This window comes from Sciurus vulgaris (genome assembly GCF_902686455.1).
Source record: "Sciurus vulgaris genome assembly, chromosome: 6".
In the NCBI taxonomy this organism is placed as follows: domain Eukaryota; kingdom Metazoa; phylum Chordata; class Mammalia; order Rodentia; family Sciuridae; genus Sciurus; species Sciurus vulgaris.
Genome location: NC_136466.1, coordinates 137,549,105 through 137,567,629, shown reverse-complemented (window position 1 = coordinate 137,567,629; position 18,525 = coordinate 137,549,105). Strand labels below are relative to the sequence as shown.

Here is an 18,525-nt window from a genome sequence, read left to right as displayed (position 1 = left end):
TTTATAAGACCTGTTGTACTAAGATAGTTGTAGTGATAGTGATAACAATAACACATTTATGAAACTTTAATGGTCTACTTTTTTTTTCCTTTTTCTTTTTGCAGTGCTGGGGATTGAACCCAGGGCCTTGTGCTTTCAAGGCAAGCACTCTACCAACTGAGCTATATCCCCAGCCTGATGGTCTACTTTTTATAATGGTACTCTTCAGTGTACAAAGTTACATTGCCATTAGAAAGTTTAAAAATAATAAATTTAATTACCACATCAATTTCATATATCAACAATGAAATAAAGAAAAAACGCCTTACTAGATATAGAAAGCACATTTGATAAAATTTCATATTCATTCATGATTGAATAAATACTATTAGCAAACTAAAAGCTGAGAAGAACTTTATTATTCTGATACAAGGCATTGCAAAGGAACTCACAGATAACATCATGCTTAATACTAAAATAATAAACACTATTCTTCTAAATATGGAGGGCTGATAATAATGCATTAGAGTTAAAAACTAGTGGAATAAATAAAAAGATAAACTAATGAAAAGCATAAGTTGTGCAAAACAAAAATTATCAAGATCTGTAGATAAGATGGCCAAGTATGTAGAAAATAAAAAATATGCAGTATTAAATCACTGGAATTCTTAATCACAAAATACTTATAGATTCAAAATAAATTGACTATATTTCTATATACCAGCAACAGTCAGAAATTAAGAAATTCAAAACTGTGTTCAAAATATCCTGAAAATACCATGCACCAAGGAGAAATTCTAACAAAAACTGTGTAAGACCTTGCCCTAATTCAAATATCTGACTTTCAAACCAAACTCATACAAATCAAAACTCTTACCATGTTTTAAACTTTCTTAATAATTTCAAGGGCATGAAGCAACAGGGCAAGGACTGGAACCTCCCCTGTGGGGGCTACCTGCGTCCTGCTCCTGCCTGAGAGGAGTTCCCTGAACACTAGAGGAGTCGCTGATGACGTCTGTGGGCAAGTTCCCATAGCAGGGAAATGTTAAGCTACAAAACATCTGACTTCATAACCCAGAGAGTTTATAGCTTATGTGACATTCTTCAAGGAGCCATACCTCATAAATCCATAAATTGTAGGTGTATTTACAGTAAGCAATTCTAAACCAGGGACACCCTGCTCAAATCATTCCATAGATAAAGATTCTTCTCCTAGCAACTATCATTAGTCTGTTTGTCTGGGGATCCAGTTACCATATTTATAAAGAGAATAGGCCAGGTCAGTAATCCGTTGGTAATAAATAGATCACAGGTTGGTGGCTTTAAATTCTACCTACTCAGACCTCTAAGCATAAAACTATAAAATAACAAGAAAAATTAGCATCGACTAAGCCAGGAGATGCATTATTTTCATGGATAAACTTACTCAGTATTCAAAGATGCTAATCCCTTTAAAAGGATTTATAGATCCTTTGCTCAAATTCCCAGGGTGTTTTTTTACAAATGATAAGCAGACTCTGAAATTTACATACAAATGCAATAACCAAAAATAGTCAAGTCTTCCATGAAGAAAAAATGCCTGGTTCTATGGCACAGACATGTAATCCCAACAACCTGGGAGGCGGGAGGCAGGAGGCAGGAGAATCCCAGGTTTGAGACCACTCTGGGCAATTTAATGAGATTGTCTTAAAATAAAAAATAAAAAGGACTGGGGCTATAACTCAGCAGTAAAGCACCACTGGACTCAATTCCAGGAAGAGGAAGAGAAGGAAGAGGAGGAAAGGGAAGAGGAAAAAAGTAGGAAATGGTGAGAGGACTTACTCTACCAGATGGCAACCTGATTGTAAAGTTACAGTATAAAGTTTGTGTGCTATTGATCAAAGATAGACGATAGTCTTAAGGAATAGGAAAGAGAATAGATTGTACAAAAAGAGCAGTCATGTCTGTGTGGACACTTGATTTAATGATAAATTACAAAGTATGGAAGAGAAGTCTGTCTTTTCTTCTTTTTTCCTTCCCCTGCCTGTGCTGCGGGTAGAACCCAGGGCCTCACACATGCTAGGCATGCACTCTATTACTGAACAAAATTCCCAGCTCAAGTCTTTGTTTTTAATAAATGCTGAGTAAGAAAAATATTGAGGAGAGAGAAACAACATACCAGAGTACTTGATTGTGTAAGAAGGAGAACTAAAATCCGATGTTCACTTCGTAGCCTCCTGAGTAGAAAGCACTGCCACAGTTACCCATTTTATGAGGTCAGGTTTGGCTGAGAATCGTGTGTAGGCTTGGATTAGTTAGATGTCAGGTGTCAATGTACCAACACTTGAAAATATCCATCCAATAAATCTGAACAACCATAAAAGATATCTCACAAGCAGTATTAGAAACTCAGATAATCTGTACGAATTTGTCTCACAGAACTTTGAAACTAATCAAAATGCACTGCCTACCAGAGTACCCCCAGTGCAGGACAGAATGACTGGAGACGCAGTGACCCGTGATGTGTTGAGGCAGAAGAATGACAGCAAAGATGCCGCTAAAGAACTCACAAGAAAGGCACAAGTTGGAAAAATATTTGCATGGTTTATTCTTTTCCTAGACAACACAACTGAGAACTGAGCTTTTTGTGCACTGGCACATAAGACTCTAGGAAATACCTTTAATCTGTTGTGCCATCTCCTTGAGTTTCTGCTATTTAAAAACCTAGCTGCTATAACCATGCTAAGCTCAACTCAAGAAAGTAAAGGAACTGTTTGGGGCTAAAATTACAGAGCATGAAGGAATTCTCAGAAAGAATAACTATTTGGTAGCAGCTGATCTATTCCGCACCTGGGAGTAGAGCGGTTTACCACTCCATGGCATTCCCATCGGATAAGACTCTGAAAATACGCAAGAAATCCATTCCCCTTTGGAAAGAAGAAAGTAAGAAGGCAAGGACAGTTTGTTCCAATTCTGGTTGTTTTGCTGACTTGCTCTGTGAGCTAAAGCAATTTCAGGAATTTGTCTTCCTCAATCCTGCGTCTGCAGAGGGGAAAGAAAAACAGTAGCAATGTACCCTGGCCATCTACTCTGAAAGCTTGCTAAAATTACCAGAACAATTTATACCTCTAAGCAAGGTAGCAAGAAAATACTTTAGGGGTTGAAGGAAGGCAAAGGATTAAATGTCACTACTGCTTTAACAATTAAAAAAAAATGATTTTGGGTGAATGTTAGCTTTGGGGCTCTGTAATTATTTCATTCCTAAAATGAAAATAATAATTTCATAATTATGAAAAGTTGTAGAATTAAATAATATTTATATATATTTTAGAAATCATAAAATCATTTAACATAGGCATGCAATAAATTATTCTAGTTATAATATCAACCCTACATGATCAAACATAATGAAACATACTTCTCTGCTAGAGAGATTATATATACATGCACTCATAATTATCAGGACCAAATGTTAGACCACTTACTTCCAGTATTAAATGTTTTTCCTCACAGTCAACTCAACGATTTTAAAAAATCATTTCATAAATAAAATGCTTATCTTTTTCATTTGCCTTCTTCCTCTGTCCCTGACATTTTGCCATTTTTATTCCCCACTTCGTTTATTCATTTCAAGTTGGAAGATTAATGAAACCCTTGGATTAATGAGACTTTAAGACCCCTCAAGGTATAGGATTTTCTTGTTAATTGAATTGTCTAGTTAAGAAGAGACTAAATCAGAAACTCTTTTGTTTTGTCCTTTTGAGTTTATAATGAGTTGGGTTCTCTCATAATTAAATCTGTGTTCACAGTTTAAAACTCTTACCTGACTCAGGGCTCATTTTATAGTCCAGGTCGTTATCTCCCAGTCAGAGAAATGTAAACTCATACATTTTGTGAAGGCTTGCTATGTAGATTCAAATATTTCAAAGATATTATACTTAACATAGACTGGTTGCAAGATCAAGTAAAAAAAAACCAATGCTTTTTTTTTTAGTAAGTTTCTTAATGGCATATTTTGCTACTATTTCCCACTTCTTTCAAAAGTGACAAAACTGAAAAACTACCATGATTAACTAAAACATTGGCTTAGATTCTAATCCCTTCTCAGACCCAAGTATAAAAAGACACTAATTTAGCAAACTTTTATTCCCCTACCTACAGTAAGCAGTGTACTTAATGGAGGACAGGAGTCTAATTCCAAATTAAATGACTTCTTAAAGTATCTTTTGGGGATTATCTCCTCCTCACCCTTAGGCTTTCCTGAAAACTAGCACTCTGTCAGCAAGAGTGATCTGGGTAAATATGCCAATTTACTAAGAACAATGAACAGGCAAGAGAATTGGAAACTTATGAAGATTTATTTATTTATTTATTTATTTATTTATTTATGTATGTATTTATTTATTTATGCATGCTGGGGATTGTAATCAGGGCCTCAAGAATACTAGCCAAGCACTCTACCTCTGAGCCACATTCCCAGTTCAAGAAGTGCAAATTTTAATTCTCCCTCTAGAACCAGGAATCAAAGTATTCAAGTTGCAATGCCAGGTGAAGTCCTACCAGCAGATCTCTTTCTTACTTACACCTCCTGCAATCATCTGACTTCCCCAATAACAAACTAGAACAAAATTGCAGAAATTACTTCCACTTAAAACTATTTAGAATTCCTCAATCCCCCAACGGGTCAAAACATCTTCCACACCTTGAATCCTGATTACCATGCCCCCTAGGTCTTTATCTAGTATAAAGGGGATCCCTGTTTTTAATAAGCACAGTGCCCATTTTCTTTGTCCTTCCAGCTTCTGGTCTCTCCCATTGCTCATAGTCCATCTCTCCCCTGAACTCTGTCTCTGTTTAGTGGTAGTCTCTGTATAGTGAACTTCTTTTTTTTTTTTTTTTTTTTTTAATCCAGAAGCCTCATCTACCAAAAAGCAGAAAATTGAGTCTGCAATAATTCGCTGTCAGTTATTTTGGATAGCAATCATCTGCACACAGGTCTGATGAAACTGTCTGAATATGTCCACATAATTGATTCCATTTTTTGAGGACAGAGGTTCATTTACACTTGTTAGTTGAGTTTCAAGAATATTTCTTTAGCTATCGTAGCAGATGCTATCAGTGAGTTAGTTCCTGAGGCCTTACCCCATCAGTGTGCATTGGCCCTATTACCAGCTCCAATGCTTGCCTCTCTTTACCTGAGGACTTTCTTAGAAACCCAGAAAGGATATTTTTCCCAAGCAGTGCAGGTATAAATTCTGAGATTTATCATTTCTAAGAAGCAGGCTTCACCAGACAATCACAAAAGTTGGAGCATATATATCTCAGTTCCCTTGGATGGCACATAGGACTACTCTTAGGTTCCTGTAATTAAAGAGTTTTCTTGTGGAACTAAGCTACAACAGCGTAGCCCACACAGGGACATATTTTCCTGACAATACACCCTTCATTAGTGTTGTCTCCCTGCCTTTCTTACTTTTCCGCTTCCATACCCATATTTCCTGAACCTTACAAACCTATTTTCTCAAGTCTTTGTCTCAGAGTTTCTATCTGGAAGATCTTACATTAAGACAACTGTCTACTATTTTCCAGATACAGATAAGCACTAAAATTACTAAGATAAATAAGAAATTGTTCCCCTTCAAGACATTCACAATTTGCTGGAGAAACAGAACAGAGAGAGGATGAGTCAGATAACCTATCACCCTCCTTCCTTTCAAGCCCCACCCAGTACCGCAGCAAGCACCCCTTCACCCGAGTCCTGACTCCTCTGCAAGACCCAGAGTCCTGTGGCTCTGTCTGGCCATGTTATCTCAGCAGGATTGCCTAGAAGAGACACAGGGCAAACTGTCCCAGTTTATAGAGATGAGGTCTGAGGTGGCACATGGCTGACAAGGAAACTGATCAATATCGAGTAGGAATCTGTTGTCACATTGAAAGTGTGCACTACTTTGCATTCCTGAAAAACTGGTGGGCATTTTTAAATGTGTTTCTCTGTATACAGCCTTGCCTGCCCAACATGTACTCAGTTGATTTATTAGACAATATTTCTAACTGATAAGAAAAAAATAAATATTTATGTTCCACATGAAAAGTCAATTTCAGATATTGGGCATTGACACAAAGTTTCAAATGAACTATGTTTATTAAGGAGTGTCCTTGTGGGCTGAGGATGTAGCTCAGTGGTTAAGTGCTCTCCAAGCATGAGCAAGACCCTAGATCTGATCCTTAACACCTTAACACCACACACACTGTGTGTGTGTGTGTGTGTGTGTGTGTGTGTGTGTGTGATCCCAGGAGTGCCCTTGGGATCAATATTCAGGAAAGTGAATGGCAAGAAGCAGAAATGGGGGAAAAAAAAAGTCAAACTACAATAATATCCCCGAAAAAAGACTTGGCCTATGCCATGGGGAACTCTGCATTTAAGTGACCAACATCAGATTTGTCCTTGAATGGAGCAAGAGGGTCTTCTAAGAAAGGGTATTGGGAAGGATGGCTATCTACGGTGGAGGCAGACCTGGAGGGGCTGACAGCTAAGGATGTCAGCACCAACTAGTCCTTCATTAAATGTCAGTCTGGCCTGTGTGTCATGCTATCCACCACAATTTAAGAGTCCTTCAATGTGGGCCATAATAATCCTTTGCATGTTCATCAGTTCATAATACTGTGGGTTCACTGACTGAATTGCATGTGCTAAAGTTCCTGTATTGCCTATCTCGTGGACTTTTTCATGAAATATATTGAGCTAGAAACAACTATCAGGCATTTGAAAAGACATTTTAAGGCACCCTCCAGTGTTCCTAGTGCATCCTTGAGGAAAACAGTGGGAGTACATGGAATTAAGCAAGACCTATCAGACATTTCTCCACAATACCATTATTAATGGGCCACAGATAGAACAGGGCACTACCACTTGTAACAGTGGTCATAAAAATAGCAGACAGTTCAGAAAACTAAGCTTTAAAATATCATTAATCTAGGTCAAAATATGTAGTTGGTCAAAAATAATTTTCATGAATTAAATAAACTTAATATTATTTCAGTAGTTTAGTTTACTTCATAGACTTTCAAGAGCCATAGTGATACGGTTCAGCTGTTGCATAGTAGCTATAAAGAATAGGGTCTCCTTAGCTACTGTGAACTGGGTTCACAGCCCAGTTATGAAGAAGCAAAGTACTTGGTCACAAAAATATAATAAAGATATTATTTACGTGAGTGCCTACTTAACCTTATAGCATGAAACCCTTAATAAAGCCAATGTAGTCATTTTGAGTCAGAAGCTGGTTGTGCTTCTAAGGATGATTGAGATGATCCCAGCATATGGTGACAAGGCCACTGGGCTAAAAATTGTACAAGTTACTGAATGACCTTGGGAAATCAGCCTCATTTTCTTCATCTATAAAAGAATGGGATTAGAATACTGGATAGTTTTTAACCAGGAAAATGAGGTTAACTTTTAAACAGTAGATCTATATCCTACAATTCACTTACATACCTACATACCTAGTATATCCTACAATTCACTTACATACCTACAGCTGGTGTAATAAGATTCTCTAGATAAACATAGATAATAGGACACGTAAAGTTATATATTCTATATAATAAAATATGTAGTGTAAGAATTGGCTTCTGTGATTACAGATTACAGAGATCTAGGAAACTCATATTCTGTCATCTGCAAGCAGGAAAATCAAGAGTACCAATGGTTTAAGTCCAAGCTTAGTCCAAAAGCTCAAGAATCAGGAATGCCAATGACTGAGGGCTTGAGAATATGCGTGTCCCAGCTCAAGAGAGGACAAATTCACCCTCCCTCTGGCTTTTTGTTCTAGCTTCAGGCCCATCTGGATCAGATGATGCCAATCACAAATGGTGAGGGAAGATCTCCTTTACTCTGTTTATTACTCAGCCTTTCCTGATGATCCAGAAACATTCCTCACACACACCCCACAGAAATCATGTTTGCCAGCTATCTGAGCTTCCCATAGCCCAGTAATATTGACACATAAAATTAACCATCATTAATAGCTTATGTACTCCTAGATGCCACTTGTGGCTTTTTGTAAAAACAGAATTAATACAATTTGGGAAATACTCTCATATGGAAGAATTCATGTTCTGCTTCCATCACATTCTTACTCACTTGAATCAATCCTCACAAAGAGGGAGATCCCATTCTATTATTTTTAAGAATCTGAGTTAGTATCTACCCTATGGTATGCAGGCAGAATTCTGGGGTGGCAGTGCCATTACAATGATGTGGGATGGTGCCGGTGGTTCCCAACTAGAACGAGTACTGCCAAATAGGCCCCACGATCTTACCCAAAGATAAGTAAGTAAGATAAGTACTTATCTTAGTGACCAAACTATCCTTTTTGGCTTCTGCACAACTACTCTTGCCTGAGTTCCCTTAGCTATCTGGAAATTTTTCCTCAGTATCTTTCCAGGACTCTCTTCTTCCACTCCCCATCCAAACTGGGAGTTTCATCCTAAGCCCTCTTCTCCATTTTTGTACTTCTCTTGAGCGAACTCATAAAAGCTCAGAATTTCAACCACCACTTCTGGCTACCCTGAACTTTTGTGCAAGTTCCAAAGTCACATTTTCAATTGTCTGCCATATACACTGGGTAATAACTTCTGATACAACATACTTGAAAACTGAATTTCAGAAGTTTCTTAAAACTCTGACCATCCCTCGCTTAGTGTCATTGTCATCCCCATCACAAGTCATCCCTGAGGAAGCAATGCTACAACTGCTCTCCCCTCGTGGTTTATATTTGAGTACTGTACACCCAGAAAAATGGACCAAAGTAAGGCAAGTCCACAAAAGACTGCTGGCGTGAAGGTCATGCAACAGCAAGTCAGGTGGTCAAGTGCTTATCTGGTTGGGAATCAGTGTGGGCAGAGTTGAGACTATGAAGTGCCTATAACAGCATCAAGAAGAAGGGAAATGCAGGGGGGACAGAGAGCCTCCAGGACAAATGTCACTGCTTCTCAACTTTGGCAGAGGCTTGCCTTAACTGAACCCAGAGCAAGCATACACATAATAAATCAAAGTGGAAATTTGTACTTGGAATGCATGTCCCTAGGGCCTGAAAGTAGACAGACTTATAGACATTTGGAGGTCAAAGAAGGCACTTAAGGTCATGATACTCATGAAATTTTTGCTAAAATTGGCAGTGTGATGGTAATTTTAGCCAAAACCCACACAAAAGCTATGCCAAAACCATGAAGTATTTGTTGAATATTCACTAGGAGCCTAGCTTTATATCTGTAAAGAACAAATAAAACTTACAAGACTTGGCATTGCTACATGCAATGCAAAACTACCTAGGAGGTGAAATAATAGCAAACACCTCATGGTTCATTCTTTATGCCTTCTGTTCACATTCCTTAGTTCAACCTGCCTTCAGTTACTGCTGAGTTCTTTGCACACTATTCTTGTTATCTCCAAGTCTTTTCACAAACTCTTCCTTCTCTCATTTCCCTTCCTGAAGTTCATCTTCCCCACTCCCGTGTCATCTAGCTAATTCCCAAACAACACTTCAGTTAGAAAGCCTTTCCTAAACTCAAGTTATGTTTGGATGTGGGTAATTAGAGCATAAATAAAATTAATGAAAACAGCCCATGGCATTTTGGTGGCTGATTTGTATTTCCCACAATGCCATAAATTCTGGGACACTATTTTGTCCATTATTTGTATATACACATATACACATGCATACACTTAAAAACTATATTTGTCAAAAAGGAATGAATGGTTGGTTTTTCTTGAGACAATATAGGAATTTAATAAAGAAAGTGGTACTTGAATATAAGCTTATAGGAAGCCTAGGATATTGAGCGGTGGAGAAATGACCATGGTTTTATATATGAGATTAAAGGGAGGCTTGTATCATATTAAGGCAATAGGTCTCAGCCTGGGAACTACAGATTCCAATGTAAGAATAATAAGAATATTACCTATCTTCAATATTTCAAAACGTCCCGAAGAATCAACATACAAAGAAATGTGCACTACATAGTTTTATCTCCATCCAGAATGTTATTAATGCTCTAAAATGAGGATCATTTTTTTTAAATTATACTGAAGAGAATAAGAGAGGAGTAGAAGTTGAGTGGACCCTTCACTGAATACTTTCTGCATTTAATGGTTTAAATCTTTAATACAAATTTACTTTTCTCATTTTAATATGTGAGAAAACAAAGTCATTCATTAACAAGTTACTAATTAGAATTTCTTCTAGGTGAGTTAGTAGTTTTGTTATAAATTACTTGATGTAGTTTTAGCATTTAAAAAGTATACTGAGGGAAAAAAAAAAGAGGATAAAATCATTTCTGTTGTAAATGTTCAGGAAAAGCCATGTGGATCAAGTTAAATCTTTAATTATCAGGTTACAAAGTTTAGCTGCTGTGTTCATAAGACAGCAATTTGATGAATATTTTTTGAAAAAGCAAATTGATTTCTCTCCACAGAAGAACATGTTCAGCCTTAAAGCTAATAAGTTGGTGATTTTTTATAGAACTTTTTAAATAACTGAGAGATTTCCAGGATATCAGGGCACAACATGAAATTTGGTAAGAAAACTTCAAAAAATTAAAAGGAGGTCATTATAAAATTCTTCCGTGTGGGAATTTTTTTTTTTTTTTTTTTTTTGGTGCTGGTGATTGAACCCAGGGCCTTGTGCTTACAAGGCAAGCACTCTACTGACCGAGCTATATCCCCAGCCCCGCTGTGTGGGAATTATTAAAGGAGGTTAGAACTTCTTTTGAAGCTTTGGGTTATTTCCTAATTGAATACAACTTTCTAGATAAGTGTCAAGAGAAGGAGGTGATTGCCAAACTGCCTTGGGAACATACTGAAATGTAGCAGAATAAAAATTATAGGCATTTTGGTCTATAAAACAAACATGTAACTTATAGTATTCTTTTGTTTTTCTTAAAGGAAATTATTTATATTTTCACATAGATACAGACTGAACATCCCTAAACCAAAAATCTGAAATCTAAATTTTTAAGCACTGATATGAAGCCATGAGCAGAAAATTCCACACCAGATCTCATGTGTTGGATCACAGCAAAAATACATGCATTTCACAAAATGCCTTCAGACTATAGACATGAGGTGTGCATGAAACAGAAAATCATTTTGGCTTTGGATTTGAATCCCATCCCCAAGATTTCCCATTATGTATGTTCACATATTTGTTTTCTGAAAAATAATCCAAAAGTCAAAACATTTCTGGTCCTAAGCATTTCAGATAATGCATATTCAACCTGTAATTTTTAAAGACTATATAAATGTGATTTTATTTTCCTATGTCAACTTTTTCCTTTGTTATTGGTTTCCTCTTCTCTCATATCTTTATTTCCTTATACTCATTATTTTCTGTGCATTCCACCCCATAGTTTTCTTTAATTTTTTTTACTTGTTCTAATTAGTTATACATGAGAGTAGAATGCATTTATTCTGATAAGCCAAATTAACATTCTAGTATTTTCCTGTAATACTTTTCAAATCCAATCTTATATAATATTAAACGAATGTGAGTTCATGTTTGTATATGCGTATATATACATACCAGATGTTTAGATATAATTTTATATAATAATGGGAACCGATAAGCCCATGCATGATCTTCCTTATCTTACTTTTCTCCATTGACAGTGAGATATAGAAATTTCTCCAAGTCAGTCATAAAAATAATTCATTTTCTGAAATAACTTCATAGAGCTCCATGTTGTGAATATGTCGCATTTTTCCTACTATATATCCTGCTCATGGGAAGTCTCTTTAATAATTTTTTAATTGTTAAGAATAATGCTATTGTGTTTTTATTTCTAAGAATACATTCTGAGAAGTGTGACTGCTGGATGGAGTAGTGCACACAATTTTAACTGTGGTAGAAGTTATCAAATTGCTTCACAAAAATCACTGCAATGATTCATAATTCCACCACAAATGCAGGAAAATATTCTTTTAATATTTTCAGAATATTAAATTTACTTCCTTTAAGAGTTTTGCAAATAATTTAATAATTTCCAGTTACATAAAGTTATGTCTACTTACTTGTGTTTTCCTCACCATAGAGGAATTTAATTTCTTTTTATTTTTTGGAGCTTTGAAATTTGTTTTTCTATTATTTTTTCAGTCAACTATCTTTGCTTATTTTTATATTTTATTGCTTAGTCTTTACTTGTCAATTTTAAAAAGCTCTGTAATATAGATATTAACATTTTGTCATCTGTGGTATTAATTTTTAACCTTGTTCTTTTTTTGATAACTGGCTTTACTTATGGTAGCTTTTGAATAAATTTATTTTAAAAAATCAAATATTTATATTATTTTGTCCTCTGTAGACTAGGCTTCTAGTTCTTATTATTAAAAGGCTAACATTATTAATATTTTTATTATTTTATAAAGTTATGAAATACAAAAAAAAAAGACTAACATTACTTTAAAATGTAACTCCCAAGATTTTTAATGTATTCGTACCCAAATCTTTCAGTTTTCTGTTTTTTTTGGTTTTTTTTTTTGTTTTTTGTGGGGTTTTTTTGTTTTTTGTTTTTTGTTTTTTGTTTTTTGTGTGTGTGTGTGTGTGTGTTTTAGTACTGAACTGAACCCAGGGACACTTTCCCACTAAGCTATGCTATATCCCCAGCCCTTTTTATTTTGTAAAAAGGACCTCACTAAGTTGCCCAGGCTTGCCTGGAACTTGTGCTGCCCCTGCCTCAGTCTCCCAAGTCATAGGATTATAAGCATGGACCACCACACCTGGTTCTTCTGGGTTCCCGTACGTGGTATATGCCTGGCGTTCAACTTTACTAAATTTTCTAATTTGAAAACATAATATTTCTTGCCATTTTTCTATATTGTTTTATGAATGCTAAAACATTTTATAGTTTTTTAATGTTTTTCCAAATCCATATCTACTTTATGAATTTGATACTATTGTGAAAGAAATGTTTTTCCCAAGTTCTAAGTGTTTATTGTTTAAATATAAAACAAATATTGATATTGCACAGTTATATTTTCTCTATTTATCTTACCAATTGCACTTACAATTTTAATTCTTTCCCTACTAAGATCTTTTCAGTTTTCTAAGTATGTATTACAAAAAATAGTGAAAACACATTGCACAACCACGCAGAGAGTGTATTGATGAAAATGCAGGTTCTATATGTGGTTGTCCATATGTACTTCCATGTACTATTAGAGTTATTTGCTTGGGAAAACAAATTACTCTATATATGTGCTTTTTCTTTTATAAAATAAATCTAGGAAACTATAGTTCAGGATTATTGTTCATTTTCCTAGATATTTGATTTTGAACATCTCCAGGAAAGATTAGTAAACCCCACATCATAACATCCTGGAAAGTGTCTTGGAAATAATTATGACACTGACAGAGTCTATGCAGCTTCAGTTTTGTTCCTTAATGCAATTCAAGATGACATTCATCAAAAGCTTCCATGTTTTGTTACATGAAAGACCCACTGGTGTTCAGTGGAGGCCCCATTACAAGTGGCTCCCCTGCTGGGGTATTGAGAGAGCTTGCATGAGAAGTCCATGCATCTTAGATCTAGGTTTGTAAGAATGCAGGTGAAACTGCATCCCCTCTTGAAAATCTGTCAAGGAGTAGCCAAGCACAAGAGAAGGAGAGAACTGGGATTTTTAAAATATGAGAAACTTTGGCAACCACTAACACATGTGTACATACACACATCACACTCATGGGCACAGTTGCATAAGATGCATTTGAATGAAAAGTTATTTTTGTCTTGACTGTTTATGCCAATATTGGGAGACAGTGAGAACTGGTTCTTATTTTGTCTCCTGTGATTTGAGAGTCATTTCTCGCAAGATGACTTTCAGACATCAGAGACAGAAACACTGCTTGGGAATCATGATCAACCAGAAATCTGAGATTCAGATATTTCATGAACAGAGCAGACTCGAGGGAAAAAAAGAGTTTACTCTCAACTTGATTTATCTCCTTACACAAAACCTCTATCAGGAATGTGGTCTGGTTCATCATGTTAGAGTCTTCAGATGAAAGGGTAGACTAGAAATACCTGATCCTTTCCATTGAAACAAGCCTCTGCATTAATTCAATCATTTTGGGTGCCCTATATTTAGATATGTCCTCTGTGTGCTGGGAAAATTGGGACTGACCCACAATCACCCACTCACAAGTAAAACTGAGAAATCTCTTGGCAACGGTCTTAACCAATAAAGTGTTTTCCAAATGAGTCTTTCAATCCCTACTGAAGACTTTCTCCTTAGTGCTCAAATGAATAGATCCTGGAAGCTCAATGCTGGCAATGCTGTGAAGAGTACCCACACACATTGGAAGTCTTAGTGAGATATTGTGTCCTTTTGTTCTTATTCTGTGTGTTCTTCAAAGAATAATTTCTCAGAGGAGCTGTATGTACCTTAAAACTTTCTCCCAGTTTATTAGATTACAGTTGATGAATTTTTCTAGCACTAAAATCCTCAAACTTGTGATCAATCAATGCTTTGAAATCTCTACTTCTCTTATTAAATTTGTCTTGTATTTGTAGGCAGTGCCTCCTTTATTGTACATTGAAAATATAAAACATTTGCTTAATTATTCTCCTGTGATCACTCATTCCTGAGTGATGAGTAATCAGAAACAGTTTACTATTGTTGTTGTTTAATCATAATTAGCACCTTCTTTATTGCATTAACTGTTTCATCTTTATCTTTAGTCATCATTGCATCTTCAGAGTCAACATGTCTGTCCCAGCCTGGGTCCCCATCCAAATCCAGAGCTCATGATAAGGGCTTATGTTTAATTGGTTTATTTAGAGAACTTCATGGAAAAGAAGTGGAGGAGAGACAGCCAATCAAAAAACTTATGGGACTGGCTACAAAGCGGGGAACTGAAGCTTAATCATATCCGGACCCTTGGAGAAGTTGGGTAGAATGATCCGTGGAAGTTGTAAAGAACTGTTCATTGAAAAGATGGGAAAAGGGAGTGTAGAGCCACCAACTCCAGTTCCCCACTGAACACTTTACCCAATAATATTAATCTCCTTATACTTTCGCTTTGCACCTGTGCCAAAATGGCTGCACAGGCTCTGAATGCAACCAACTGTGCCATTAGAGAAAATTCATGGAGAAAAGCAAAATCAAAACATACATGTGCATCTGAGTAAACTCCTTGTTGCAGCAAGAACTCATAGAAGTTAAGTTTCTTGGGGAACTGGTCGGCAGATGGCGGGGTCTCCAGCAAGGGAACCTACCCTGTGTTTCCGTGGCGTAAGATGGCGCTGCCCTTTGCACGTTCTTGGCGCTTTTGCCGCTGGGGAGCCAAACGATATGCGGTTGCTGCCGGGGAAGCCCGGAGAGAGTCTTGCTGAGTTGCCCAGGCTGGCTCAGAACTTGCACTGCTCCTGCCACAGCCTCCTGAGTAGCAGGAATTACAGGCGTGTTTAACTGCGTCCGGCTTCCAGCTTGCCTTTTGACTTTTCCCTGCTTCCTTGTGATCTCCTGACTGCCTGCTTGAGAACACAGCACCAGCCCAAAGGTTCTAGCCACTGTCATCATGCAGTCTTTTTGCTCTGCCCGCAGGCATCAGTTTCAAACTGGAAGAAAAAACTGCCCACAGCAGTCTGGCACTCTTCAGAGGTGACACATGTGTCAAATATGGCTTGGTAGGATTGGAACCCACCAAGGTGGCCCTAAATGTGGAGCGCTTCCGTGAGTGGGCAGTGGTGCTGGCAGACACAGCGGTCACCAGTGGCAGACACTACTGGGAGGTGACAGTGAAGCGCTCCCAGCAATTCCGGATAGGAGTGGCAGATGTGGACATGTCCCGGGATACCTGCATCGGTATTGATGATCGTTCCTGGGTGTTTTCCTATGCCCAGCACAAGTGGCACACCATGTTGGCCGATGAGAAAGCCCCAACTGAGGGTATTAGGCAACCGGAGAAGGTGGGACTGCTGGAGCATGAGGCCAAGAAGCTGAGCCTGGTGGATGTGAGCCAGGTCTCTGTGGTCCACACACTACAGACAAATTTCCAGGGTCCCGTGGTGCCTGCTTTTGCTCTTTGGGATGGAGAGCTGCTGACCCACTCTGGGCTTGAGGTGCCAGAGCATCTCTAGTATGTCCCTTATTACAGCCCCTAATCATGCTTTTGGCCAGCTTCCAATTGAAAGCATATGAAACTGTTTTACTTTGCCCCAAACAATCTCTCTCTCCCACAACTTGTTGTTGGGTCCTCTGTGCAATATCTTAGTCATTTTCTATCTCCTACCTTGTGAAGTTAGGCATACAGCCAAGCTTCCCCTTCAAACTATTGCCAGTATCCTGGGCTCCACAGGTATAGTTTCCTATACTTGATTCCTTTATTCCCTCTGCCTCCTTTGCCTCAAGACTGTTCAGTCCTAGGGTCTTGTCTTTTAGCCTAGTTGAGTTTATTCACTGTGATACCTCTCTCTCCCTTTATCTATATGTTACCTGTTTGTTTTGAGGTTTCTACCAAATCTCTCCAGAGTAAATCTTTTCTACCTCTGGCTGGAGGAGTGGCGAAGTCAGTGATTTGGTCCTTTCTCTGCAGCACCTACAGAGTCTGGTCTGGCCCCTCAGTGTTTATTGACCCAGTGGATCAGAGTGAAAACAGAATCACCAAGTACCTCAGAGCCAAAGACCCTCAGCCCCATACAGATGGCAGCTATCCTTACCCTGAGTCCATGTACCTTCATCTGTATACCTCCTGCACCCACTAATCCATCATCATTGTGCCAGTTATAATTGTGACAAAGGAAAAAGAACGAGGGGGAAATCTAGGGGATTTGTGTCAGAAACATTATTCTTCTTAAGTTCTGCCGTCATTTCTGCCACAGTTGAAACTTCCAGAGGAAGGAAGGAGGTCTGAGGTTTCGCATAGTCCATTTGGGGGGTCTGTTGAGACTCAAACACTCATTCCCCTTAGCACCATAATACACTTACCCTAAAACAGTATTTGAGGTTGAGGAAGTGAAGTATGTGAATATGTAAGTGAAATGTGTATTGTTTGGACTCTATCTGACCCTGTGGTTCTATCTTACTTTACCTTCTATGATGGCGATAAAGCTGGAGTGTCCCTAGGGGAAAAGAGAATGACTAAGTTTAGCAAAAGTAATTTGTATAATTAAAGTTTATTTGAGTACAAAAAAAAAAAAAGTTTCTTGTGTAAGATGGAGATGACAATAACATCTACCTCATAGTAGATGCTGTAAGGGTTGAACATCTAGTTACAACTCATGGTGGTTGCTGTAAGAGTTAAAAGGGATCATGCAGGTTAATTTGTTAATCCCGTACCTAACATACAGTAACTGCACAATGAATATTGCCATTGTTGTTATATTTTGTAGGTATGGACCACAAGAAAATGTTGGAATCAGACACAGGTTTTCAAATTATTTAGGATGTTTATTGTGATAGAAATCATTGAGATTGTCTATAGAGAGAACATAGAGTATAAAAAGGACAAAAGAGAGAAATTGAGTGATGACCAAAGGAATCGGAGAGAATAAGGGGAGGGAAATCTGGAAAATCTAAGAAGGGTTAATGAGACAACTAGGAAAAGGCCAAGAAAGTATGGCATCAAAAAAGACAGGGGACCACCTTCTTTCTTACTCATTTGTTAATTTAAAATAAATATAAGCCAGGTACCATGGCACATTTCCAGAACCCAACTACACGGGAGGCTGAGCAAGGAGTTCAAAGACAAACTAGGCAATACAGTAAGACCCTGTCTTGGGGAAAAAATAAAATTTAAAAATATCTATTGTTTAGATGTTAGGTCTTAAAATTCCCAAGAGACAATATCACTATAAAAATCAGAAACTACTACTGAGTTCCCTAGAAATTATTGCTTTGGCTTAGGAACATTCTTACCAGGAATTCAATGTTCTTTCCTCTTCATTGTATCAGAGAATAGTTTCCTCAGTCCTTAGTTGGTCTAAAAAGGACTATGATGAAATGATATTGTGATGGAGGAGGGAAATGGTTGACTGTTTCTTCAAACAATGTACAGCCCTGAGTCAACACCGATGTCCTCTTTTATCAAGGAACTTACTGATCAGATGGCTTTGAGTGTATGCCATTTGCTTATGATTGAAATAACAACAAGAAGCAGCCTGCTGCATCTGTTTTATATCCATTTCAATGTATTCTTTGTCATTCCTAACTGCTCTCCATTAGCGCTGACATTTCCAGATTCAATGGAAAACCAGAAATTGCACATTTTGTTTGTGGTGGGGTCTACTTTATCTTCAGAAAAATAAATGATGGTTCAGAGTTATTTCGGAGAAATTCATCTCCAAAGCCTGCTACTTTACCAAATGACCATATCCTCTGTAACCACAGCAAATTATTAGGGATGCTCTGACAATCAAGAATGCACAGAAAATATGATTCTTCACATTGCTTGCTTCAAGATAGTAAACAAATAATTATCAGACTCAGAACATATTCTTTAATTAGATAGAAAAATGATAATTGGGTTATGTTATGACATTTGCTACAAATAAGTAACACCTCTTTAATTTTATAAA

General features: G+C 37.3%; 1 protein-coding gene across 1 annotated transcript; it reads left to right on the top strand.

The window, feature by feature from the left end:
• The first annotated feature begins 15,186 nt into the window (after window positions 1–15,186).
• Window positions 15,187–16,499, top strand: LOC306663947 (SPRY domain-containing protein 4-like). Its single transcript, XM_079144596.1, has 2 exons — window positions 15,187–15,332; window positions 15,534–16,499. Exons 1-2 carry the CDS (start codon window positions 15,247–15,249, stop codon window positions 16,087–16,089), a joined length of 642 nt encoding a protein of 213 aa, XP_079000722.1. The 5' UTR covers window positions 15,187–15,246; the 3' UTR covers window positions 16,090–16,499.
• Window positions 16,500–18,525: the final 2,026 nt, after the last annotated feature.